At 49.3% G+C, this 25873-nt stretch overlaps 1 protein-coding gene across 1 annotated transcript in view; it reads left to right on the top strand.

Annotated features, from left to right (window-relative positions):
* The window catches only part of Taok3 (TAO kinase 3), a 161260-nt gene that overhangs the window by 87695 nt on the left and 47692 nt on the right, over positions 1-25873 (top strand). Inside the window, 8 exon segments of the mRNA NM_001024254.2 lie at positions 2580-2625; positions 3671-3767; positions 6074-6187; positions 8811-8902; positions 14592-14685; positions 15817-15898; positions 22369-22536; positions 25358-25564. Of these exon segments, the coding sequence (NP_001019425.1) occupies positions 2580-2625; positions 3671-3767; positions 6074-6187; positions 8811-8902; positions 14592-14685; positions 15817-15898; positions 22369-22536; positions 25358-25564 (900 nt within the window).

Genomic DNA, 25873 nt, shown 5'->3' with positions numbered 1-25873 from the left:
CTTGGCAGAGCCTTGGGAGCTCCTCTTTAGGCCTGTTTGCCCTTCAGTTACCTGGAGGTCTAGCCAGCTTGATTACCTGGTTTCCATCCACAACTAGTTTAACTACTAGTTAGAAAGTTCTCCTGTGCACTGAGCTGCAAGAGGCAGGGAGACAAACAGCACCAAGAATGACCTGGCCGAGTAGAAGAAGTAAAGGGAGCTGAGAGCTGCTGGGTCAGTAGCAGGGCTGTCAAGGGCTCTGTGTGGGAGACTAAGGAAAGCACGCTCAGCAGTGCGGAGGGGCTCTAACCCAGGCTTTTGAAGAATAGGAGCACAGCGTAACTCACTTCTGTCTGTTGTTAAAGTTCTGTCAGAACAGGGTACCTCACTACCCAACGCTGACTTCATGGCGGTACACAACCGATACAGAGAGTGGGGAAGCACATTCCGAGTTTGGTCCTTCTCTGGGCTGACATACACACTATAGTCCTCCCCTACACTACAGTAATGCCAGGCTGTGCTTGTTCCAAACTTTGAACAGTGTGGACACAGAGAACTGCTGACTGGGGCTTTCCCTTTCTGGAGGTAGGGAAAGATTTTGAGACAGGGTCTCAGCCCTGGCTGTCCTGGACCTCACTCTATAGACCAGGCTAGCCTCAAACTTACACCTGTCTCTGCCCCCCAGGGGCCAGGATTAAAGGTGTGCACCACCACAGTCTGGTGACTGGGGGTTTCCTGTTTACATTTGGTGCTGAAGATTGAACCCCAAATAAATCAGGTGCCAAGTCTTAAGTTCAACAGTGATCTTTCTGGTTTGTGTATTCCTTGACGTGTTCTAGTTTACACATTTTATCTTATAACAAACAATGAATAATAAAATCTATACACTTAAAACCCATTGTGAAAGAAGGCTGTGTGGGAAGAAGACATCAGATCAGAATGGGCAGTCTCAGCTTGAGCATCTCCAGGGACCATGTCTACATCAACCCTCATGGGCTGAGGCCACATCCAAGGCAAAGGTGGCAAGAACTGAAATGTGGAAGACTGTGAAAATCCATCTGTTATCAGGTGGCCAGACAAGGCAGCTTTAGGGCAGGCTAGACATCTTCCCTGATGTTCTTAGTGCCTCGGTTGGTTGGTCAGTCAATTGGTCGGTTGGGTACTTGGGTAGGTGTATGGTGGCTGGTTGGTTAGCTGGTTGGTTGGTTGGTTGTTGGTTAGTTGTGTTGGTTGGTTGGTTGTGGTTGTTGGTTGGTTGTGTTGGTTGTGGTGGTTGGTTGGTTGTGGTGGTTGTGTTGGTTGGTTGGTGGTTGGTTTTGGTGGTTGGGTGGTTGGTTGGTTGTGGTTGTTGGTTGGTTGGTTGTGGTGGTTGATTGGTTAGTTGGTTGGTTGGTGGTTGTTGTTTGGTTGGTTGGTGGTTGGTGGTTGGTTGGTGGTTGGTTGGTGGTTGGTTGGTTAGTTGGTTGGTTGGTGGTTGTTGTTTGGTTGGTTGGTTGGTTGGTTGGCGGTTGGTGGTTGGTTGGTGGTTGGTTGGTTGTTGGTTGTTGTTTGGTTGGTTGGTTGTTGGTTGTTGGTTGGTTGTTGGTTGGTTGTTGGGTGGCTGTGGTGGTTGGTTGGTTGTTGGTTGGTTGTTGGTTGGTTGTTAGGTGGCTGTGGTGGTTGGTTGGTTGGTGGTTGGTTGTGTTGGTTGTGGTGGTTGTGTTGGTTGGTTGGTGGTTGGTGGTTGGTTTTGGTGGTTGGGTGGTTGGTTGGTGGTTGGTGGTTGGTTGTTAGGTCGTTGTGGTGGTTGGTTGGTTGGTTGGTTGTTAGGTGGTTGTGGTGGTTGGTTGGTTGGTGGTTGGTTGGTGGTTGGTTGTTAGGTGGCTGTGGTGGTTGGTTGGTTGGTGGTTGGTTTGTGGTTGGTGGTTGGTTTGTGGTTGGTTGTTGGTTGGTGGTTGGTTGTTAGGTGGTTGTGGTGGTTGGTTGGTTGGTGGTTGTTGGTTGGTTGGTGGTTGGTTGTTAGGTGGTTGTGGTGGTTGGTTGGTTGGTGGTTGGTGGTTGGTTGGTGGTTGGTTGTTAGGTGGTTGTGGTGGTTGGTTGGTTGGTGGTTGGTGGTTGGTTGGTGGTTGGTTGTTAGGTGGCTGTGGTGGTTGGTTGGTTGGTGGTTGGTTTGTGGTTGGTGGTTGGTTGGTGGTTGGTGGTTGGTTGGTGGTTGGTTGTTAGGTGGTTGTGGTGGTTGGTTGGTTTGTGGTTGGTGGTTGGTTGGTGGTTGGTTGTTAGGTGGTTGTGGTGGTTGGTTGGTTGGTTGTTGGTTGTTGGTTGGTTGTTGGTTGGTTGTTAGGTGGTTGTGGTGGTTGGTTGGTTGGTTGTTGGTTGGTGGTTGGTTGGTGGTTGGTTGTTAGGTGGTTGTGGTGGTTGGTTGGTTGGTTGTGGTTGGTTGGTTGGTTGTGGCGGTTGGTTGTGGTGGTTGGTTGTGGTGGTTGTGGTGGTTGGTTGGTTGGTTGGTTAATTGGTTGACTTTTTGGTTGGTTTTGTAGCTATTTGGTTGGTGGGCAGTTGTGTGGTTAACTTGAGGAACTTCTTACTAACTTTTCTTACTCTGATCTTTCAATCTGTTCCAGTTGGTGATGGAGTACTGCTTAGGTTCAGCCTCTGACTTGTTAGAAGGTAAGCATGACATCACTTCTGTTTTCCCTCCATCATGTTCTCCTTGGGACTGGGGAAACAACTCAGCAGCAAGAACACTCTGCTCTTTCAAGGCCCCGAGTCTGGCTCCTAGGCAGATGCCTATAACTCCAGCTCTGGAGACTAAGCATCCTCTTCTGGCCTCACAGGCACCCACACTCATGCACACACACACACATGCACACACACACACACACACACACACACATGCACACACAGGCACTAAAATAAAAATCTTTAAAAAAAAAAAAAAGAATTATCTATTTCCAGACAAACCAACAAAGTGCCTCTGGTTTGGGCCTCTGGTTGAAAGCCAGTTCAAGGATCACTGGGTACACGGTATAGACATAAACTCCTCAGTATAACTGGCATGGCTGGGTGATTTCAGCAGTGTCCTATTGTTGAGTGCAGGGCAGGGCAGGCATTGCTGAAATGGTGGCTTAATATGGTATGGTAGCCCTAGTCAAAACCCATTAAAGCCGTGTGTAAAGCCTTTCCGGCATCACAGTGGACACGTATGTGAGAGGGGAGGTGCTGTCAACTCATGTTAACATCTACCCATGTGCCAAGTCACAATGGCCACGAGCTCCCTTACCAGTACTGCTGTGTGTGACCAGCAGCAGTGTTTAAAAACTCTATTTAAAGTCTGTCTGAAGCCAGCCATGACCCCTCAATAGTAATTGCTTCATAACCTCTGAGGTCAAAGGTCATTATGGTGACTTTGTGGCTGACAGAAGTGAGCAACGTGGCCTGGAACGCAGTCAGGAGGGACTGACAAACCTGGGCCAGCCAGGTTAGAACGGCCATCGCTTTGACTCGCCGTTGAGCAGTAAATTAGTGCCGAGGGCCACGGCTTTGTTTTGTTGCTCTCTGTGCCCTTGCTTCCCTCATCTCCTGCTACGTTGTGCGTGGCGCAGCTTCCGTGCCCTAGGTGAATGCACTCTCCGGTTGTCCTTTGGTAAAGTGTATGTGACTCTGTGCTGTGGAAGGCCAGTCATCCATCTGACCCTCTCTCCTTCTTCCTCAGTTCATAAGAAACCACTTCAGGAAGTAGAGATTGCTGCTATCACCCATGGTGCCTTGCAGGGGCTGGCCTACCTCCACTTTCACTCCCTGATTCACAGGCAAGTCCAGACCCCAGCTCCCTTTCCCAGCTCCCTAGCCCGGGGACCATAGGAATCAGCATGGGTTCCAGTGTTCAGGGGCCTAAGGGATCACAGGAGGCAAACAGATACCTCCCGGCCTCTCCCATAGGTCTGCAAAGGTCGGGGGGGCTGTTTACTTGTTGTTTATGGGTGGTGGTGGCCATGTTCAGTTTTGATTTTTTCCCCCTTTTGAGACAGGTTCTTACAATATAGCCCAGGCTAGCCCTGAACTCATAATGTAGCCCAGGTGGATCTTGAACTCCATTTGTTCTGCCTCAGCCTTCAAAGGGCTGGCATTCGTGGCATGTACCACCACGCTTTGCTCCATGTGTACGTAGCTGGCCTCGTGACAGGGCAAGGAAATCTGAAGAACAGAAGCCAGTTGACGTCCATGCACGCAATGGCAGTGTGCTGAGCTACTGTCTGTTGTTGTGAGGAACAGGTGCCTCATTCCAGAGGCTTCCCACTCCTGAAGTCTGTGTCAGGCAGTCCCACTTAGAAAGGTTCTGAGTCGTGGGGTCTAACAACTGCCTGTGATTCCAGTTCCAGGAGGTCTGACGCCCTCTTCTGTGGGAAGAGGACTGTATGCACGCAGTGCACATAATCCTCATACACAATTTTTAAAAAAAGGCTAGCCTGGAGTGTATGCAGCTCAGCAGCAGAACGTTTGCATAGCACCCACAGGCTACCACACATCTGCAGTAATAGAAAAAAGATGTTAACGAGACAACAAACCAGTCACAACTAGTAAATACCAGTTAAACCCAGGTACAGTTTTATCAATGGGCTTAGCAAAGTTTTGAGGTGTGTCTCCATGGAACCAAGGTGTCCTGGCTGGATCCTGACTCACTTGGACCTTTGCTGGGTTTCATCCAAAAGTACAGTTTAGATGCATGTGTGTATTTCTTACTTTAACCAGTACTGTGTTGATGAAAGAAATGGAAAAGACAAAAGGGTTTTTTTTTTCTTTTAACATTTCTTAAATTCAAAAATGAAAGCCAGGCGTGGGTAGCTCACACCTTTAATCCCAGCACTCTGGAGACAGAGGCAGGAGAAACTCTGTGCGTTCAAGGCCGGCCTGGTCTACAGAATGCTTTCCAAGACAGCTGGGATATCATAGTGAGAAGCTGTCTCAAAAAAAAAATTCCTTTTTTTAAAAAGAGAATCGTAGCCAGGCACAGCGGCAGGCGTGTGTATGTAATCTCAGCACTGGGGAAGTAAAGGCAGAGGAGTAGAGACTCAAGGCCAACCTGTGCTCCTGAAAGAGTTCAAGACCAGCCTGGACTATATAGGACCGGTCCTCAAACAAAACCCGAATGCTGTTCCTCTCTTCCTCTTACTGCTTCAAGGGACAGCTCATCTCCAAGCCCTTGTGTTGTGAGAGGTTAAACTGTTTGCTTTCCATCCTTCTGCCCAGTGCCATCTCAGGGGAAGGTTGGGAAACAAGCCCTCCATTGCTTTCCCTTCATTTTCTCTTCCCATGGCCCATCGTCAACCTGCAGCTCATAGTTCCTGCTCCTCACTATACTTCATCCCCATCTTACGAAACACAAGGGGGCATCCTCACCATCCTTCATCCTGAGTTTTCAAATGGCTTTTCCCCTAACGCCTCCCTGCATCAAACATCTAACATCTTGAGTAGCAAACCAGCCGCGACCCGCCTAACCAGACCTAGCAGTGCTGACTGTAAACTCCTAACCCTTAACCCTGTCTGTTTTGATCTTTCAGGGTCTTCTCTCCTCTGTAGAGTGTTATTTCTGAAATAACACCTTTTCTGTAACCCGTACCCTCCCATGCCTTAGAGTGGCAGTTACAGTTAAAGGCAGAACGGGGCACGGGCGAGACAGGACAGGTACGTGCCCCGCTGAGGAACCCTGGTCAGGGCGGCAGCGTCAGGCATGTCAGGTTTGGAAGTGGGGAGAAAGGGCAGTTACAAATGGCGCCAGCTCTCCCAGCACGAGGAGTGGTGTTGGCAGCTGGAGAAAGCACTGAAGAACACGCTTTGTAAGGGTTGCGGGCTCCTAGTGCTCCTTGACTGGCATGGCTGCCTCTTTCCCTCCCTCGCTCTAACCCTCCCTCTGAAGACAGCTCCTCCTGGAAGTCCTTCCGGTGACCACCCAGGAATGCGGGCTTCCTTACAACATGCAGTCACCGCTGAGAAAAGTATGCTTGTGTGTTCGGTTTTTGTTTAATAAACCTTTTATCTTGCGAATTGCATGTTCTGGCTTCTTACACCATAAGAATTGAGACGTTAGCTCTCAGATCCTCTTCTCTTTCTCCTGTAGGGACATTAAAGCAGGGAATATCCTCCTCACAGAGCCAGGCCAGGTGAAGCTGGCTGACTTCGGGTCCGCTTCCATGGCTTCTCCTGCCAACTCCTTCGTGGGGACTCCTTACTGGTATGTACTCTTAGAAGACGCAATGTAGGCTTCAAGTACTCAAGGGTGAGCAGGAGGGGGACACTTGCTGTCCCCAGTCTTGTTTCTACAGGGTAGGGATTGAACCCTAGGGCCTAGAGGATGCTGGGGAAGTGTTCACCGCTGAGCTACGTCCCCACTTTCTTCATTTGGAAGCACCGTCTCACTAGTTTATCCAAATTGACCTCAGATGGACTCATTCTCTATCCCAGGCTGACCTTGAATGTGCCATCCTCCTGCCTCAGGCCTGGTTTCATCTCAACAGTGTTATGTCCAGCCAGGCAAAGTGATGCCCCTTAAACCTCAGCAGAGGCAGATGGGTCTCTGTGAGTTTGACACCAGAACAGCCGAGATTGCATAGAGAGACTCTGTTTCAAAGACAACAAAAAAAAAAAAAAAAAACAAAACAAAACTGTTTTCAAAATGTGCGCCCATCAGATTTCATCGGAGAAGGTTAGAAACCTCGCTAGCCAAGAAGAGTGACCTTAAATTGTTTACACGAGGCAGCTGGCTTTGGATATGCTTCGTGCCTTATCAGCTTGCTGGGCTAGCTCCGTCTGAGGTTTCGCTTGAGGTCTCTTTTGAACGGCTCCCTGGAGGCAGCCTGTTCAGGTGAGGACAAGGGATCTTCTTTACCGCTCTCTGGCCGGCCACCGAGACAGAACGGGAGAAATCCAAGCTCCTGCCTCAGCTGAGTTCTCTGATAATTCATCCGCGGTGACGACATTCTGACTTGGAGTTGCCCCCCACCTTTTGTGCCAGCTCCCCTTTCTGAACGTTCACAGATACACCATCATGTTATTGTAGCTTTGGGAAAAAAAAAAACACACACACACACACACACACACACACACACACATTCTAGAAAACCCTACCAAAGACAGCTGCTTTTTTACTTGTCTCCTCATTTTAAGATCCTCTTTACCAAACCACTGGCAACATGCAATAGGCCAGAGCTCTATCTAAGCAAAGAGAAGGCAGAGAGGGCGCCCCCTTCTCAGGGTCAAGTGCTACCCACCTTTACCAGAACCTGATTTGTTCTGTAGTTACAGTGTCTTTGGGACAGCAGATCATGTTCCCTTACACTGTCCCTCCCAGTATTTTTCGCGTCCTTTAGCGTGAGCCATTTGTCTGTGCTTGGGACATACTAACGCTTCCACAAGGCCGTGACGAGTCTCTCTGTTTTTTAGATGAGGAGACACGTAGGGCGTAGTTGAGTAATGCCCCGAGAGCAAGGTGAGAGTGAAGAATGGAGCCAGAGGGCGCTGGAATCAGACTGGGTTCCCCAGAATCACCAAGGACGTGTGTGCGTCCAGCACTGTTCTTCAGAGTAGTTTGTGTGAGGAAATACCTGTCAGGGAAATCGTTTGAACGCTTTAAATTAATCTTTAACTGGTGTACAAAGGAGTAGGCTGTGTCATGATATTTCCTCCCGTCTGTCATGAACGCACTTTGTGCGAATTCATCCCCATGTCCTCCATCCTGCTACCCTCCTGGCTCCCCACCCCCAAATGCTCCCCTTTCTGCTTGCCTTGCTCCCTCCTTCCCTCCCCCTCCGCCCTCCGCCCTCCGCCCTCCCTTCCTCCCGCCTATATTTATCTCAGTCCAGCTTGTTTCATGTAACATGATGACCTCCGATTCTGTGCTTTCCCCACGCCTCAGTTCCTTTTCGATTGTTGTGATAAAATACCATGACCAAGTCGACTCACCTTCAAAAAGCAGGGCTTGGGGGCTGAGAAGTGTCTCTGTGGTTGAGAGCACCGTCTGCTCTTCCAGAGGACCCAGGTCCAATTCCCAGCACCTACTTGGCAGCTGGTAACCATCTGTCACACCAGCTCCAAGGAATCTGACGCTGTCACGCAGACATACATGCAGGCAACCCATCAGTGCACGTAAGATACAGATGCACTATGTTAAGTGTTTAACTTGGATCTTAAATTCCAGAGGGTTAGTCCGTGACTCTCGTGGCAGGAGGCAGGCAGGTGTGGCCTCAGGAGCAGCTGAGAGCTCCTTGAGGTTTAACCATGTGGCAGAGAGAGAAACACTAGGAATGGCGGGAGTCTTTTGAAACCCCAGTGCACACCCCTAGTGGCCTACCACCTCCAACAAGGCCACACCTTCTAGTCCTTCCCAAACAGTTCCACCAGCGGGGGAGCACTATTCAAATGTGTGCGCCTCCGGGGACCATTCTCATTGAGACCGCCACGTCCCAGGTGCCGCCACTGTGTACAGGAGCTGCATTGGCCTTACCCACATACCTGTCGATTTTCTGGGCTGACTTCGTCATGTGACTTCTATGAACACCATCACAACAGACACCAAATGATTTAAATGGGGGCTGGAGAACTGGCTCAGCAGTTAAAGTTACTTGCTTTTCTTGCAGACTACTGAGGTTTAGTTCCCAGAAAATGAAGGGGGGGGGGACTTTTAAATACCTTTAAAAATACTTTGAAGGGCTGGAGAGATGGCTCAGCCGTTAAAGGCTAGGCTCACAACCAAATATATAAAAATACTTTGAATACCCTTAAATCTATTGTACTGAGTAGTTTCATAAAACGGAATCTTCGTTCATACTGACAACTAGTCTGCACATTGCGTTTGGCAGGATGGCCCCAGAGGTGATCTTAGCCATGGACGAAGGGCAGTACGACGGGAAAGTTGACATCTGGTCACTCGGCATCACCTGCATAGAGCTGGGTGAGTAAGGAGCAGCTTTCACTGGGTCTCTGCAGATTGGTCCCCATTGCGTGCATCAGTTACCTTGGCCCACCCTTCCTCGGTGATTGACAGCTAGCTGTAGGTTGGCCGGGCCATGGAACTCTATTGGAGACACTTTCCACCTCTGGTATGGCTCAGAAGTGTTCCTCCTCTGCTGTCTCCACTCTGTGAACTTAGCTAAGGGAGTTTGAGCAGATGTGCAGTTAGCAAAAACTGAAACACAAGCCAGTTAGTGCTCACACTTGAGAGACGTTCCTGACTCTGAGGCACCACACACCCTGTCTCTACAACAATCCCATTGCTAGGGGAATCTGAGAAGACCTCACAAGTATAACTTTAACGTTTTCTTAACCTAATAGACGAGCCTTGAAGAAAACTCCATAGTGAAAGATACACCAGCCTGATAGTTGTCCCCAGGGACTGGATCAGTGCTCAGGCTTAAGAGTGCTTGCTACCCTCTAGAGGACCATAACTGGTTCCCAGCATCCACATAGGGAAACATGGACACACACACACACACACACACACACACACACACACACACACACCAAGCATGGTAGCGTGTACAGGTCCAAGCAGTTGGAAGGCTCACAGGGTCAGAGGTCACCACTCTGTTACCCATTTCAGTACTAAACTTGGCTGTACCTCTGTTTCCTCCCTAGTTTCCAGGCTCTGGTGGCCATGAGCGAAGTCTGGGCCATGCATGAGACAGTGAGTGCCTGACCCAGGATAGGAACTTCGTACCTAGAAGTAGTTAGTGTCACCTGCAGTTAGGGATGTCCACCAGATTTGTTCATGAAAGACGTTTGCCCCTTCAAAGGCAAAAGCATGTATCCCAGAGTGGGGTGTCCTTGGGACATCTCCTTCTCAAGTAGAGTGCAGTCTGCTGGTTCTGATTTAGCACAGCCAGCAGAGCTGTTAGCTGTGACCCACTAGGCTAACCCCCCTAAATCCTGACCTCTGTGGGCTCAAAATGGCGTGTCCACAAAGATGCGATGATTATCTTTCCCCTTAAGCAGGAACTTTTTTATGTCATGTAGCAAGATTGTCTCCCCTATTCTTTAGGTCTTTCATTTAAGAAAACATGGAATCTTGGCTAGGGATACAGTTCCATGGATAGAACCCTTTCTGCCTTGCCTAAAGACCAGGTTCATATCCCTGGCACTGCTGTAAACATGGCTGCCCACTTGTTTTGTTTTGCTTTGCTTTTAATGTCTTTTTTGATTATTTGTCAATTTCACATCATGTACCCTAATCCCATTCCTCTCCCCATCCCTCCATATCTGTCCTCTGCCCTTGCAGCCTCCCCCCTAACTAAAACAACACAAACAAACAAACAAACAAACAAGCAAATCTCACCATGGAAGCTGCAATGTGTCACGGTGTCACACACTACACACACCCTTTTCTCCAAATAGCTTCATCTGCAGATGTTCATTGCAGTGAGTCATCGCTCCAATGCGAGGTCTCTGGGCTCTGGTACACTATCAATACTGAATCCTCACAAGCTCTCCTCTCAGATGTCCTCTTGTTGCCCGTGTCATGGAGAACCTGCATCTTTAGTTCTACAGGACTGGCCCCTTCATACGCTCCAGCAGTTCATAGATGATGTAGATGTTGGATGGGCTAACTCAACGTCCTGGATCGGGGCCTGGGTCGTAGCTGAGTTGCTCAGCCCAACAGCAATCCTGCACCCAGGCCATCACAGCCAGCCCTCCTGCTTTGCTCAGGCAAGGGGCAGGGCCAGCTCTCCAGCACTCTTCCAGTGAGGGGCAGGGCCAGCTCTCCAGCACTCTTCCAGTGAGGGGCAGGGCCAGCTCTCCAGCACTCTTCCAGTGAGGGGCAGGGCCAGCTCTCCAGCACTCTTCCAGTGAGGGGCAGGGCCTGGCTGCCCACTTAGAGTCACAGAGGTCAGGAGGAGGCAGCAGGTGACCTCTGAAGCAAGCTGGATGGCTGGACTAGAATCAGCAAGCTCTAGGTTCAAGTGGGAGACCCCGCGACCCCAGAGAGCGTGTTCAAGGAAGGCACTGACACTATTCTCTGGCCTCCATCCGCATGTACGCCATGTTTATGCAAACACACAGGAAACCACACCTACACACCTGTAAACATAATCACTCAAGAGACCCATACATGAAAAATAAGGACCCCTGGGTCCTTGGTCACAGGTAGCACAAGCCTCTCTCTGCACTGGAAGACTTGTGCCACCTGCTGTGCTCCTCAGATGCAGTGCCGAGCTCCCTAGAAAGGGCCAGACGGTAAATGTCCTAGACCCTCAGGACCTGCTGTGCATGTGTGCACTGCTCGCACCTTCCCCACTGGAACAGAAAGCACCTGGCGGAGAACCTCACTGCGGCGTGGGCTGCTGGCAGACTCCGGCCTTTGCTCTGGTGTTCTGCCTCGGTGACGAGCCGTGCCACTGTGGCTGTGAGGTGGTTTAGCTTGGTCGGCTGGCTGGTTGGTTGGACACAGGGTCTCACTGTGCAGCCCAGGCTGTTCCAGCCCCTGAGATCTTCTTAATTTAGCCTACCCAGTGCTGGGATTACAGGCCTTCAGCACCAGGCTCAGCTGGCTCCAGGGGTGTGCACAGCAAAGGACTCAAACGCAGACCAGTCCTTTCAAATCCAGCATTGGGAAGATGGCTCCAGGCTCTGGCCTTTCCACTGTAGTGGGTTTCCCAGCGTCTGAGGGCAGCCGTCTAGGCTTGTCCTCAGGCACAATGCTGGCTCATCCTGGCCTCCCATGCAGGCTTCAGGCCCAGTGCTGTTGTGTACTGCTGAGTTTCGGGCTTGTTTCTCTCTTATGAGGCAGGGTCTCATGTAGCCCAGGCTGGCCTTGAAATCACTGAGTAACCCAGGCTGACCTTGAACTTCTGATGCTCCCATCTCCACCTCCCAAGTGCTATGGCTACAGACATGCTACACCACACTCAGCGTGTGCAGTGTGGGGATTGAAGCTGAGGCTTCATGCATGGCAGGCAAGCACTCTACCAACAGGGCTACATCCCCAGCGCCGACATCCTCTTTCTAAACTTCTGTTCTCTGTATTTAGTCCCCTTTCAAAGCTGCTCCCTTGCAAGTCAGCGTTCCTCTGAGCAGCTCGGGTTGTCGTGCCTAGGAGTTTCCTTATTGCTCTGATGCTGAGCTCATCACATGGCATCTGACGAAAACCCCAAGACCTCGGTCTCATCTTCATCATCTTTATGCACGTCTGCTGTCAGTCAATCTGTCTCTCATCTGTCTGTCTGTCTGTCTGTCTGTCTAGTCCAGTCTGTCTGTGGGGTTGGTGAAGGTACTTGTGAGTGCTGTGGCACGTAAACGGAGGATAGGAAGCAGCTTCGCCCAAATGATTTCTCTTTTTCCACCATCTGGACTCAGACATCGAACTCAGGGCCTCAGGTTTGGCAGCAGTCACCTAGGACCCTGAGCCACCTCAGCAGCCCACACAAATGCTCTATGCGCTAGGTTTCCCCTCAGTAATTTAGTCAGAAGGTTTTGTGGGGACAACCTCCAAACTTGAGTCCTCCGTGCTGGAAACAAGATGAAGGCTGTCCCTGCCCCTGCACCTTGTGATGACTCACTTCCTCCAGCAAGTGTCTACCTCCAGGAGGTTCCACAGCCTTCTAGAGCAGCACTGCCAGCTGAGGGACCCAGTGTTGAGGTGTGCCGTGGGCCTGCGGGGCGGGCATTTCCTATTCAAGCAGAGACAGGGAAGAGGCCCGGAGTGCTAGAGTGAGCCAGAGCCGAGACGGGGAGACACATGATCTCCGCTGCTCAGGAGACGGCAGGAGACCACAGGAGATGGGCAGGAAGACCACTGAGCCCAAGAGGTTCAGACCAGCCTGGGCAGCACAGCAGGACTTCATCTCCAAACCAGGTTCTTAATGGAAACACTTTTTAAAAGAGTTAAGCTGACAGAGTCAGAGTCTAGACGGAAAGCATCCAGGGAAATGGCCTGTGCTTGCTTGGGATGGCTCAAGAGATGAGAAGGAGCCCCGGTCCTCAGAACAGGGCAGGCTAATGGGGGTCTGGAGGCTCTGCTCAGGGGGTCTGAACTTTCTTAGCGCTAGGAGAAAGGCGAAGCCACTGGTGTCCACAGAAGTTCCTAGTTCTGTGTGCTTTCAAAACCTTGAGGTTGCCAGATCACGTTCTGGAAACGCCTTGACTCCACTTCCTGAAAAGCAGCCCCAAACCGCAACTGTCTCTCCTCTGTGCTTGAAACCTTTGTCCACATGGCTCTCACTAGGAACAGCTCACACACCATCGAGCAGTTTCAACCAGTTCCTACTTGATGTATTTAAATGGCCAATAGCAGCATCGTGATTGATACACAGGTGTGACCCCAGCTCCTGGGGAGGCCAACGAGCTAGGACTGTGTCAGAGACCCTGGAGAGAAGAAGGGGAGAGAAGGGGGGCAGGAGAGGGAGGGAAGAAACCCATGCAGGACCCTAAAGGACCATGCCAGAGGCAGCTACAGACGTGGTTCAGCAAACACTCCCGGAGGACTGGAATCAAAGTGCGTTATGAGACCACAAAGGACCAAATACATTTCAAAAGCCTAAGAAATCACTCCAAGTCATCACTTTCCTTTTTAAAAGTTTTATTTGTCTGTTTATTTTGGAGACAGTGTCTCACCACGTGTCCTTGGCTGTGTTGAAATTCACTCACTATTTAAAATAGATACACCTGCCTCCTAGCTAAGTAAGACCCTGTCTCAAACAAGCAAAGGAAGGAAGGAAGGAAGGAAGGGAGGGAGGGAGGGAGGAAGGGAGGGAGGGAGGGAGGGAGGAAGGGAGGGAGGGAAGGAGGGAAGGAGGGAGGAACAGAACATCTGTTCCACTCTACAATAATATATCTTCCTTCCTTCCTTCCTCCCTCCTTTCTTTCCTTCTTTCTTTCTTTCTTTCTTTCTTTCTTTCTTTCTTTCTTTCTTTATTTCTTTCTCTCTTTCTTTTCTTCATCTTCAGGAAAGGATTTCTCTGTGTAGCTCTGGCTGCTTTGGAACTCACTCCGTAGACCAGGCTGGCCTTGAACTCACAGAGAACCGCCCACCTCTGCCTCCTTGGTGCTGGGATTAACCATGCATCACCACACCCAGCCCTTATTTTCTTTTATTTCTTTCATATGTGTAAGTGGTTTTCCCCGTGTTGTTTTTACTACACCGCCTACATGCCATGCGCAGAAAAGGGCGCCAGATCCCCTGGAGCGGGAGTTAATGGATGGTTGGGAGCCATCATGTAGGGGCTGAAGCTGACCCTGGGTCCTCTGCAAGAGCAGCCAGTGCTCTAACTGCTGAGCTGTCTCTCCAGCCCCTCCATTCCATAAAATATATTTTTGTTCTCTTTCTCTTTGCTTTCTGATTTTATTTAATGAATATGTATTTTTTAATTAAAACACACACACAGATATTCACACCTTGTCACTGGAAATCAGCCCAACACCAATCTTTGCAGCACCTATGAAAAATAAGGACATTTTCTGCCGTTACCTTGAAGTGGGTTCCACTGGGAGCCTTCCGGTGGACAGTGAGTGACCACCAGCCAGCACATGGCGGTTTGAGCTGGCCCTAAGGGTACAGTGAGCAGATGGTGTCTGGTGGTTGGTCCTGATTTCGCTGCCTACCTGGGTTCTCTCAAGGAAGCCTTACCTAGTTTTCCCTCCTCTTCCAGCGGAGCGGAAGCCCCCCCTCTTCAACATGAACGCCATGAGCGCCCTCTACCACATCGCTCAGAATGACTCCCCCACGCTGCAGTCCAGAGAATGGTAAGACGTGGCCAAGAAGCTCACCGTGGGTGTTCCACATGCTCATGCAGCAACATCTTCAAGGTCTGCCCTAGAACGCCGTGGCTTTCTTCCATCTCAACACTACTCCGAATAAATGCCCTACAAACGGTTACCTTTGTGTACACACACGCACATGCGTGCACACACACATACACACTTTAACGAAAGCCTGATTGGGAACATGCCCTGGCCGATGCCACTGTTTGTCTCTGTGTCTTTCAGAACGGACTGGGACAGAACATTATGTATCTATTCAAAAGATGTGTCACCGAAAACCATGGGATGTTTGTAACGGTTTGGGCCATAAGAGTTACAGAGAGGGAGCTGTCTAACGAGAGTGGACAGGAATGAATCTCCCAAGAGAGGAAGTAGTTTTAGTCAGAACGTGGGTGCTTTTATTTCATGCCCTGTTAGAGGCCATGGGTATTGGTGGAGTCAACAAAGTATTAATGAAGACCACAGACTGAGCATTAGGAAGGGTATTATTATCTCAGAGGGAAAAGAAGCCCTGGCTGGGAGCTGGTCCAGTCGGCAGCATGCTTGCCGAGTGTGTACAGGGATGGGAGTTCAGTCCCCAGAACTAACGCAAAAGCCAGGCCCTGTAATTTCAGTGTGGAGGGTGGGAGGTCCTTTTTTTTTTTTTCTGACCCTGCTTCAAAAAATAAGGTTGCCAGGTGTGGTGGCACATGGCTTTAATCCCAGCCCTCATGAGTTCGAGGCCAGCCTGGTCTACAAATCGAGTCCAGAACAGCCAGGGCTGTTATACAGAGAAACCCTGTCTCAAAACAAAACAAAAAAGTCATTGTGAGAGACCCTTGATGTTGACCTCTGGCCTCTACACCACATGCACGCTCATGTATACACACGCACATATGCAGCATGCACACATGCACACACACAGCATGCACACCCATGCACATACTCACAGCATACACATCCACATGCACACACATGCACGCATACACGCATGCACACACATACATAAACATATACTCACACACACGTAAAAACCTCCCAGGTTGCAAAGCCTTCTCTCCCGTGCACCTCGCCTTTGTACCCCGCAGACCCCACAGCCCCTCACTGCTCTCCTTGCTGTGTTTGCTCTCACAGGACAGACTCCTTCAGGAGATTCGTTGATTACTGCTTGCACAAAATACCTCAGGAACGACCAGCCGCGGCGGAACTGTTGCGGGTAAGTTCCGGTTTCCACTGAGGAGGTCAGGCCACAGGGGCAGAGTCAGTTACTGTGGCTGAGCATTGTGACACAGTGGCTCACGCACAGATGGAAATAGGAATACAAACCGGAAGGTTGTCAGGACCCTCGTCTGTCCCCCAACCCCTGTCCCACCAGCGGGTAGGTTTTTCTTCTCCACCCTGCCTTAGAACAGTCAATTTCTCCTCCTTGCTCCGCTTGCCGACCCACAGTTTTTCTGCCTGAACTTGAGTGATCTCCCAGGATGATCGATCGGCCAATGGCACTGATGCCAGCCCTGCAAATCTCAGTTGGGTTGGTGTTAAGTCCAAGCAGAGGAGACATAGGGAAACAATCTAGAAGCAGGCATCGGTCATATGGATGAGCTAACAAAGTGTCACATCCTGTACACAAGGGTATGGTGGCTTGTCTGTGGTCTCACCTTGTGCCCAGGCTGCTCTTAAACGGATGATCCTCCTGCCTCCACTCTCCCAGTGCTGGTGTTATAGGAGGATACCAGCATCACACCTGGCTCTGGAGGTAAGGGCATCAGTGGTTCAAGGCCAGCCTTGGCTACATGAGAACCTATCTCAAACACCAACAGAAGGTTTTGATTCTGTAATTTTTTTCTACTTTGCTTTCTGGCTGTCTTTTAATGAATACACATTGGTCTGACTTGAGCCTGTCTCTCTCCGCTCTCTGCCGTGTGTTGATGTTAGGTGGTGACCCTATGGTGTGTCAGCGTTCTAGTGGTGGATGGGAATCCTCCACGGTGGAGACACTGCCAGCTCTCTGTCCTCTCCTGAATGTTTATTCAGTCCTGGTGTTCTCAGAATGGCTCCTTTTACAAGCAGTTTTGTTTGTTGGTTTGTTTATAAGAAAGACTCAGAAGGACCGTATTCCTCACAGGGGTCAGGGCTAAAAGAATAGCAGCCGTGGGCCTGAGAGACGGCTCAGCAGTTCAGAGCACTGGCTGCTCTTACAGAGGACGTGATTCAGTTCTCAGTGCCCACACGACAGCTCACAGCTGTCTGTAACTCCAGTCCCAGGGAATCTGGTGCCCTCTTCTGGCCTCTGCAGGAATTGCACACACATGTGGTACACAGACATACATACATGCAAGCAAAACACCCGCACACACAAAGCAAGTTGTAACTGCTCGTACACATGAAATAAAGACACAGTTTACATTTGGCTGTGCGATGGCTCAGTAGTCAGAGCACTCATGCCCAAGCATGAGGACCTGAGTTTGGATCCAGCACTTGTATGGAAAAGCAGCAGGGCTACGTGAACCTGTAACCTCAGAGACAGGAAGGGCATGGAGGCTTGCTGGCCACAAGCCTTATCTCCATGTTCAGTGAGAGACCCCATCTCAAAGGGATCAGACAGGAAGTGATGGAGCAAGTTAGCCAACATCCTCCCCAACCTCCACACCTGTGCTCACAGGCATGCACACTTAAACACATGTGCATATACGTAACACACACGTGTTGACACATAAAATAATGTTTCTCCAGTAATGAGGATTTTTGTGTGACACTACTTCTGTGAACATACAAGCAGCTGGCTACTCCCTGCAGATAGGATCTGAGGACAGTCCCACGTCTGTCTTGGTGAACCACAAGTCTTTCTTGGGGATGCTTACAGGAATATGGGTGAGGAGTTACTTACAGGAGTAGAAATGACTCAGACAGCTACAGCACCGAAGCCCGCCCCAGGACAGGTGACAGGCACAGAGCTGGACACCTGGAGCTCACTGCACAGCTGCAGGCAGCGCAGCTGCTTGGACAGTGACCCTCAGCTGCCTCCCTGTATGCTCGCTTGGGAGGGAGATCTAGTGAATCTGGTGTTTTGGGATCCCCTGAAACCTTTGAGCTGTTCCCTCCTTGCAGGGTTGAGTGCTTAGGACATTCTACCCTTCCACACACACCCCACATCCTAACAAGCTTGAAAGGCCTTAATCTAGGAGGAAACAGCTACACAATGAGGATTGAACCCAGGAACGGGTGCATGCTGGGAAAGTGGCCAGCCACACACCTACTCCCAGCCCCTACCTCCTTACAGCCTGCCCTGCAGTGAATGTCAGGGTCCTAAGAGACGGAACTCATGAAAGGGAAGGTGGTCTGAGGGTAGAATGCATACTGCCAGGTTCCCCTCAGTTTACAGCCCCACTGGCCAAGTGCGAGCAGTCGGGATTACACTGCTTCAGTGAAATATGTTTCTGGTTGTGTTTGGTGGGTTTTGTGTTTCTGTTCTGGAGATGTGTGTGTGTGTATGTGTGTGCATATATATAAATATAAGTATATATACATATATATGTATATATATAAATATAAATTTTTTTTCAGTTTTTGTTGTCTTCATTTAGTTTGGAGACCTTGGGTAGTCCTAGAGGTCAAAGCTAGGGCCTCATCCCTGTAAAGCCAGCACTGTATCAATGGATCTGTACACACACACACACACACACACACACATACACACACACATACATGCACACACACACACAGATACACACACACACATACATGCACACACACAGATACACACACATACATGTACACACACATACACACAGATATACACACACTGGTGTGCACACACATGCACACTCATGCACACACACATAGTAGTTTGAGTGTCATCTCTCATCCTTAGATGAATCTCTTCCCTAAGCTGCCAGCCCTTTCTGTTTCCCAGCCTCTCTGTGGTCTTTGCCATTTGGCTGCTACCTGTTGCCTTTTCCTCACTAATCCATAATGAATCCTGCAAACATCTTCCTTACCTCTACTTTAGCATTCTTTTTCAAACTAAAAAGGTATTAATTGAAATAAAAACAATTACATCTCTTTCACCAGTCCCTTTCTTCCCACAAGCATCTCCCAGTTTCCTTCCCTCAAACCCCTTTCATGTCCCCCAACCGCAAGTTCATAGCCTCTTTTTTATTAATATCACCTATATGTTAGCTGGCCTTTGCTACTTTGTGGGTTCTTCTTTTCCCCATTGTTTATGTTGCTCCCGTTTCACACTCTATCCGTAGATGGGAGAGATCCCTGGGTCTGATTTCTTTCTTTTGTTTCTTCTTTGAGCACAGCTATTGATAAACCACAAACAACCCCCTGAACGACCAACCTCTCAGGGACCTAGCATTTATGCGCCCTCTGAGAAGTCCCCGGAATTCTAAACTTCACACAAATCACACCTGTGCTAGAGCACAAGGCAAATCATGGTCAGCTCCTTCGAAGCAGCCCCATCTCCCCACACCTGGGATTAAACAGAAACACACTCATAGTACTTCTGTCTTTTTAAAGAATCCAGAATTCTCACTACGTACATGTGTGTATTTCTCTCTTTCTCTCTCTCTCTCTCTCTCTCTCTCTCTCTCTCTCTCTCTCTCTCTGTGTGTGTGTGTGTGTGTGTGTGTGTGTGTGTATGCACAAATATATAAAACTACAATCTGCTGAGCCATTTTTATTGGTAGTGTATGGTTTCAAGGCTGATCATTCTGCATTGGACAACTGCTACTGGCCTCATTCCTATTCCTGGGAGAGGCTGACTCTCTGTCTCCCAGCAGTCATCTGTTGCCTGTAATCCTTGGTCCAGGGGTGGGACCCTCACAAAAATTTTCCGTCTTCCACGTTAGCGTGTCCATTGGCAGTGCCGTTGTCCTCATCTTGTTCATGCAGCCTTTCCCAGGAGAGAGTGGTGCACAGCAAACGTCCTGGGACCCTGGCTCTTACGGTCTTTCCACCCCATCTTCCACGGCGTCCCCTGAGCAGCAGATGCAGGGACAGTGATGGAGATGTGGGCTTTGGGCCTTGGCTGCCCCTGTCTATTGATCCGTGCATTCTGTCCAGTTGTGGTTTTCTGTGATGATCTCACTTACTGTGAAAAGAAGCTCCTTTGATGGGTGGTGTTAGCTACACTTACCCGTGCTGCTGAGGATAAGATCAGAATGGCATAAGGAATACTGCTGGTCTAGCACGGTGTCGGAAGTGATCGTTCTCTAGGACCCAAGACATCATTAGCCCAGGAACATGGCTGGGTGTCCGGTACCAGGCATGATCTCCCTCCTGCTGACTGGGCCTTACATCCAATTAGACAGCTCTTGGTTGCTACCATGTGAGTGCCGCTTACCCCACCGTAAAGGTGTGATATCTGGCCAAGCTGGTAACTGTCACGATTCACAGGTGGTGTAGCTGGGTAGGACCGTTTGATTTCTTCCCCCCCTTGGCAGCTCACATAGTAATTCTGGAACTGGATGCTAGGCCACAGGAAGGATGCTTTCAGATCAGATCCAGCTTAAATCATGTGATTCCTGTGTCCTAAGTATGAAGTTATTCAGCGATTGGCATCCACCCTTAACCCTTGGGAATCTACCCATGGCTACATATATAATCTGCATTGTTTTGGTCATCACTTAGACTACCTGGCCAACCATTTCAAAAAGAGGTGTCCCGTGCCTGGTACTGGCACTTTTGTTAGTCCCTGAATTAACTTTAGAAATCACTAGGCCATTGTATCTCCCGACCACAAGCAGAGAGATCGATGGGCACACTTCCATCCCATAACATCACAGATATGTTTGTATAAAGCTAACCAAGGTTGTGACAGGCTTCTATAGTGAGAACTTCAGATCAGTTTAGACTACTGGCTGCTCTTCCACAGGACCCAGGGGTTTGATCCCCAGCACCCACAACTGTCTATGGCTCATTCTCATGCACATAAAATAAAGAAAAAAGGAAAGAAAACTTCAAGTCTCTGAAGAAAGAGTAAGAAAGACACTGGAGAATGAGGAGATATACCACGTTCATGGATTGGTAGAATTGCCACTGTGAAAACGACCATCCTACCAAAACAATGAAATCCCCATCAAAGCACATAAACGTTGTCCTTAGAGACAGAGAAAATGTCTCCTAAAGTTCAGGTGGAACCAGAAAACACTGCTAGAGTCCGGCAGCATTCTCTGTGCCGAAGAGAATCTTGCATGAAGTTTGAAAAGGCATGAGATAGGATTCCTCCTTCTCCAGTTGTCTATCTACTTATTCCTGGATATTTTTCAGTAACCCTTCTTTTCCTCATATTTTCTTCCTGAAATTAAAATGTCACTTTTACATTGAATAATTTAAGTACAGAACTAAAGTAAAAGTTACTGAATGTTTTAAAAACCACAACGTGGTATCATAAACATCAGCAAAACAAAAAGAACGAGGGAAACTGGGAAACTGGGGCCGGGAGATCAATTATCATCCTGTTTTTTTGTTTTTGTCTTTTTTTTTTTCAGATAAAAATACAGTTTTCTGGGCTGGAGGGATGGCTCAGTGGTTAAGAGCACTGACTGCTCTTCCAGAGGTCCTGAGTTCAATTCCCAACAACCACATGGTGGCTCACAACCATCTGTAATGGGATCCGATGCCCTCTTCTGGTGTACTCATATATAATAAATAAATACATCTTTAAAAAAATACAGTTTTCTGATAAAGATATCTGTGATCTCTTAAGGCTTTTATAATATTTTTGTTGTATTTTCTCTTATTTTTGAAATATTTCTTTTCTTCTTAAAAATATACTTATTATATATAAGTACACCATAGCTGTCTTCAGACACACCAGAAGAGGGCATCGGATCCCATCACAGATGGTTGTGAGCCACCATGTGGTTGCTGGGAATTGAACTCGGGACCTCTGGAAGAGCAGCCAGTGCTCTCAACCTCTGAGCATCTCTCCAGCCCTACCTATTTCTTTTGAGAGAGTGCTCATGCATGTATATGTGCACATAAGTGTGCACACATGATTCCCCAGCTGTCAGTTCTCTTTCTACCATGTGAGTCCTAGGGTCAGACTCAGGTCATCATCAGTCTCCATGGCAACCCCTTTAACCACTGAGCTATCTTGCCAGCCCTCTCTTTAATTCAGCTTATTTATTTATTTACTACATCACATTTGTATGCAGGCTATTTGTATTTTTTAACTTTTGAAATTAAGATATAATTAGATCATTTCCCCCTTCCTTGCCCTTCTTCCAACCTTCTCATGCATCCAGCCCCACCCCCACCCTAACCCCATGTGCAGACTCTAGAGCAGGAGATCTCAACCCGTAGGTCGTGTCCCCTCTGGGGTCACTCATCAGCTACCCTGCATATCAGACATTGGGTTCATAAAAGTAACAACATTACAGTACTGAAGTGGCATCAAAGGTAATGTTACAAGTGGGGATCTCCGCAGCCGGGGAACTGTATGAAAGGGTGGCGGCGTCAGGTTGGTTGAGAACCACTGCTCTGGAGTCTCCAGAGGAACAGAAGGTAGAAGCACCATTATCTCTTTGTAAGTGGGGGCAGCAAGGGACAGCAGCCTCAGGACACTTACTTCTAAGGCCCCTGAACCTGCTCGCACTTCCCTACCTGCTTGCATGTACACATCGCACCTAAAGATAGCGCTGCTCACCGTCCGTTCCCCCCACCCCTGTTGTTCAGCACGACTTCATTCGGAGGGAGCGGCCGCCGAGGGTCCTCATTGACCTCATACAGAGGACGAAAGATGCTGTCCGAGAGCTGGACAACCTGCAGTACAGGAAAATGAAGAAGATCCTCTTCCAGGAGACTCGGAACGGACCCCTGAACGAGTCACAAGAAGAGGAAGAAGTAAGTCCCCCTGGTCTCAGTTTCTGTGTGAGAAGTTTCCAGACTTGGCATGGGGAAACCTTTTGGAGGATGAGAACGTGGTTGGCGCTTTCTCCCCTAAGCGATTCTCCAGATAGCGGACAGACACGCTGCAGCAACTCTTACCTCACTCACCAGGGCTGTGGCGGGGGTGGACACTTAGGAATGGCAGAGCACAAGTTTTACTATATGTTGTCAGTCTGAGGGTTCACTATGCTCACAACGCCTTTCAGTCACGTTTAGACCCTTCTCCATCCCCAGGTCCTCCACAACCACCCCACCACCCACCCCTAGCCTCCCAACTTTTTTTTTTTAAGATTTATTTATTTTTATGTATATGAATACACTGTAGCTGTCCTCAGACACACTAGAAGAGGGCATCGGATCCCATTACAGATGGTTGTGAGCCACCATGTGGTTGCTGGGATTTGAACTCAGGACCTGTGGAAGAGCAGTCAGTGCTCTTAACCACTGAGCCATCTCTCCAGCCCCCAACTTCTTTTTAATCCACTGAGTCCAGTTACTGCTGCCCATGTATGTGTAAGCATGAGACCAGCTACTGATGCTTGTCAGCCCACCAGGGACCACACCATAAAGAAAGCCCAGCTCCTCCCCCAGCAGCTCTCACTGTCCACAGCTCTCAGCCAGGCCTGAGGCTGCATCCCTCCCCCACCAGGGCTTGGTGGGTTTTAGACTCACCAAATGCCCTGCTTCAGGAGGCTGTTCCTGGCAGCAAAGTGTGGGAAACATCCCAGGAGCCAGACCCTTGAGTGGTAAAGGGCAGCCCCTGGGAATGGGGGTGGTGCTTGCTAGCATGTGGGTGGCTCATGCTGAAAGAGAACAGACCCAGAGGTCAAGGGGACTAAACAGCTGAGCCAGGTGGCCTGGCAGTGTTGGCCTGAGCATTGTAAGGCTCGTGAACTTGGAGCCAGCTTGGGCCCCAAAGTGAGGCCCTGTCTCAAACAAGCACAGAAGCAGGGAGAAAGAGTAAGGGTGGGTCTGCGGCTGCTCTGGCATGGGGCCTGTGGAATCAAAGTCCCAGCATCCACTTCTGTCAGCACAGGGCACACGGGACAGTTTTCAAAGGAATGGTGACTTCTTGGTCCCTCACTCAACTAAGGAACTGGGAGGGTGGCCAGACAGCTCAGCCATTGAAGGTAGCCTGAGCTAGACCCCAGGGCCACAGGGTAGGGGGAGAGAAGCAACTCCTGCAAGCTGTCCTCTGACCCCCACAAGCCCACCAGGGCACATGAACTGTGGCATGCACACATCCACAGGCACACACACACACACACACACACACACACACACACACATATGCGCGCGCGTACATACGTACATACATACGTACATACATCCACACACATACACACACATACACACACATACACATATCCACGTACACACACATAGACACACATGCATTCACACATCCACATATGCACAAAAACACACACACAAGATAAATCTTAGAAAAAATAGTGAGGAATAGAGGATATGTTATTTTTCAACTTTAATAATACAAAAATACAATAATACAATAAATAAATAAAGTATTTTATCAATATTAAAATTTAAAATAGGAATTAGACTAATAAAAACATCTCTTGATTGGTATAGACGGTTGATTTCCCTTTAATTGAGAAAATGGATGCATTGAAATAGATTATGTTGATAGTGAGTGTGGAAGAACGCGTCTTTAACCCTAGAACTCGGGAGCAGGATGATCTCTGTGTATTCAGGGTCAGCCTGGTCTACAGAGTGAGTTCTAGGACAGCCCTGACTACACACTGAGACCCCATCTTAAAAAAATAAGAAAGAAAGAAAAAGTGTATTTACCACCTCGTGTTACTGAACACTTGTGTGTAGCCCTACTTACTGAGTTCATGTGTGTATAGTAGGGCTTGAAAACGGGATTTGTGTGTAACTAGGCTGACTCAGTGGCATTATTTAATCTGGGGGAGATACTCTGGGCTGGGTAGCTGATGTATTCAAAGCTTCACCCCAGCCCACTCTTGGTCTTTGGGCCACAGTAACGCACGCCAGAATTACCTAACAGATTTCTTAATGAGATCAATCGCAGATGTAAGCGTGACAGAACTGCTTAAGGGAGGCCGGATTTACTTACTTACCTCGGACGGTGGAATCCCTATCCCTGGCTCATCTGAAGGGCCTCACTGATGACCTGCAGGAGAGTGTCCCTTCTAAAGTCCCACCCCACTCCAGTGTGAGGTGACAGCATCAGGTGCTGTTGAGACCACGAGTCTGGTGGACAGCAGTGTCTCTCTGGAGGACCCTGCTATTCCTAATGAGCCCTCCCAAGCTTTGACTCATGACACTTACTGGGAACAGCCCCATAGCATCATCATGGTTGTATGTGACTGGGAAGCCTGGGGGTGCTAGCATATCCACAGTGGCCCTGGGGGCAGAATGGAAGTGAGTGAGATTCCTGAGGGAGATAGTGTACCCCAGAGATCCTCCCTCCATGAGAGAGACCCGTGAGGAGCTACTAAGCCCCATGTTGTGCAAGCACAAGGTCCTAGGTTCCATCCCCAGAGCCCATTAAAGAACCGTCTCAAAACTCAGGGTGACTGGCTCTTTAGGAACAACATGCAGGGTTAACCTATGTTTACTATGCCTGTACACACACACACACACACACACACACACACACACACTTGATCTTTGCCCACCTACAGAAAAGCTATCTGTCGCTGAAGAATTGAGTCCTCAGTGGCCCTGTCAGTGGTCAGCATTTGATCTCGGGTAGTTCGTTTGTAACCCCAGTACCTGTGTTTTACAGGACAGTGAGCAAGGAAGCAACCTGAACCGAGAGGTGGACAGTCTGGGGAGCATCCACTCCATCCCCAGCGTGTCAGTGAGCACGGGCAGCCGGAGCAGCAGCGTGAACAGCATGCAGGAGGTCATGGACGAGGGCAGCCCTGAGCTCGTCATGATGCAGGAGGATGAAGGCACAGTCAACTCCAGCTCCTCTATGGTACACAAGAAGGTAAGCATGGCAGGTCCCTCACAAGCTAGGCTTGGGCGCTCAAGGCAAAGCCAGCCTGGGACACCTGCTTTCAGAAGGCTGGGCTTCTGACAAAAAGAGCATCAGGGCACTTCCTGTAATGAGTCGGCACAAGACCATGCTGGTCACACCTGCTGCAGATGCTCTACCCTCTCAAGTGTCTCTGGGGGCTGGCACCATCAAGCAGAGTGGCCAAGGGATCACACGGGGGCCTGGTAGCACAGTGTCTAGAATCCCAGTCACTGGAAGGCTGAGGTAGGAGACGGCCATAAGTTCAAGGCTGCCTTCTGT

Source organism: Rattus norvegicus, chromosome 12 (assembly GCF_036323735.1).
Source record: "Rattus norvegicus strain BN/NHsdMcwi chromosome 12, GRCr8, whole genome shotgun sequence".
NCBI lineage: Eukaryota > Metazoa > Chordata > Mammalia > Rodentia > Muridae > Rattus > Rattus norvegicus.
This window is presented reverse-complemented; position numbering and strand designations above follow the sequence as displayed.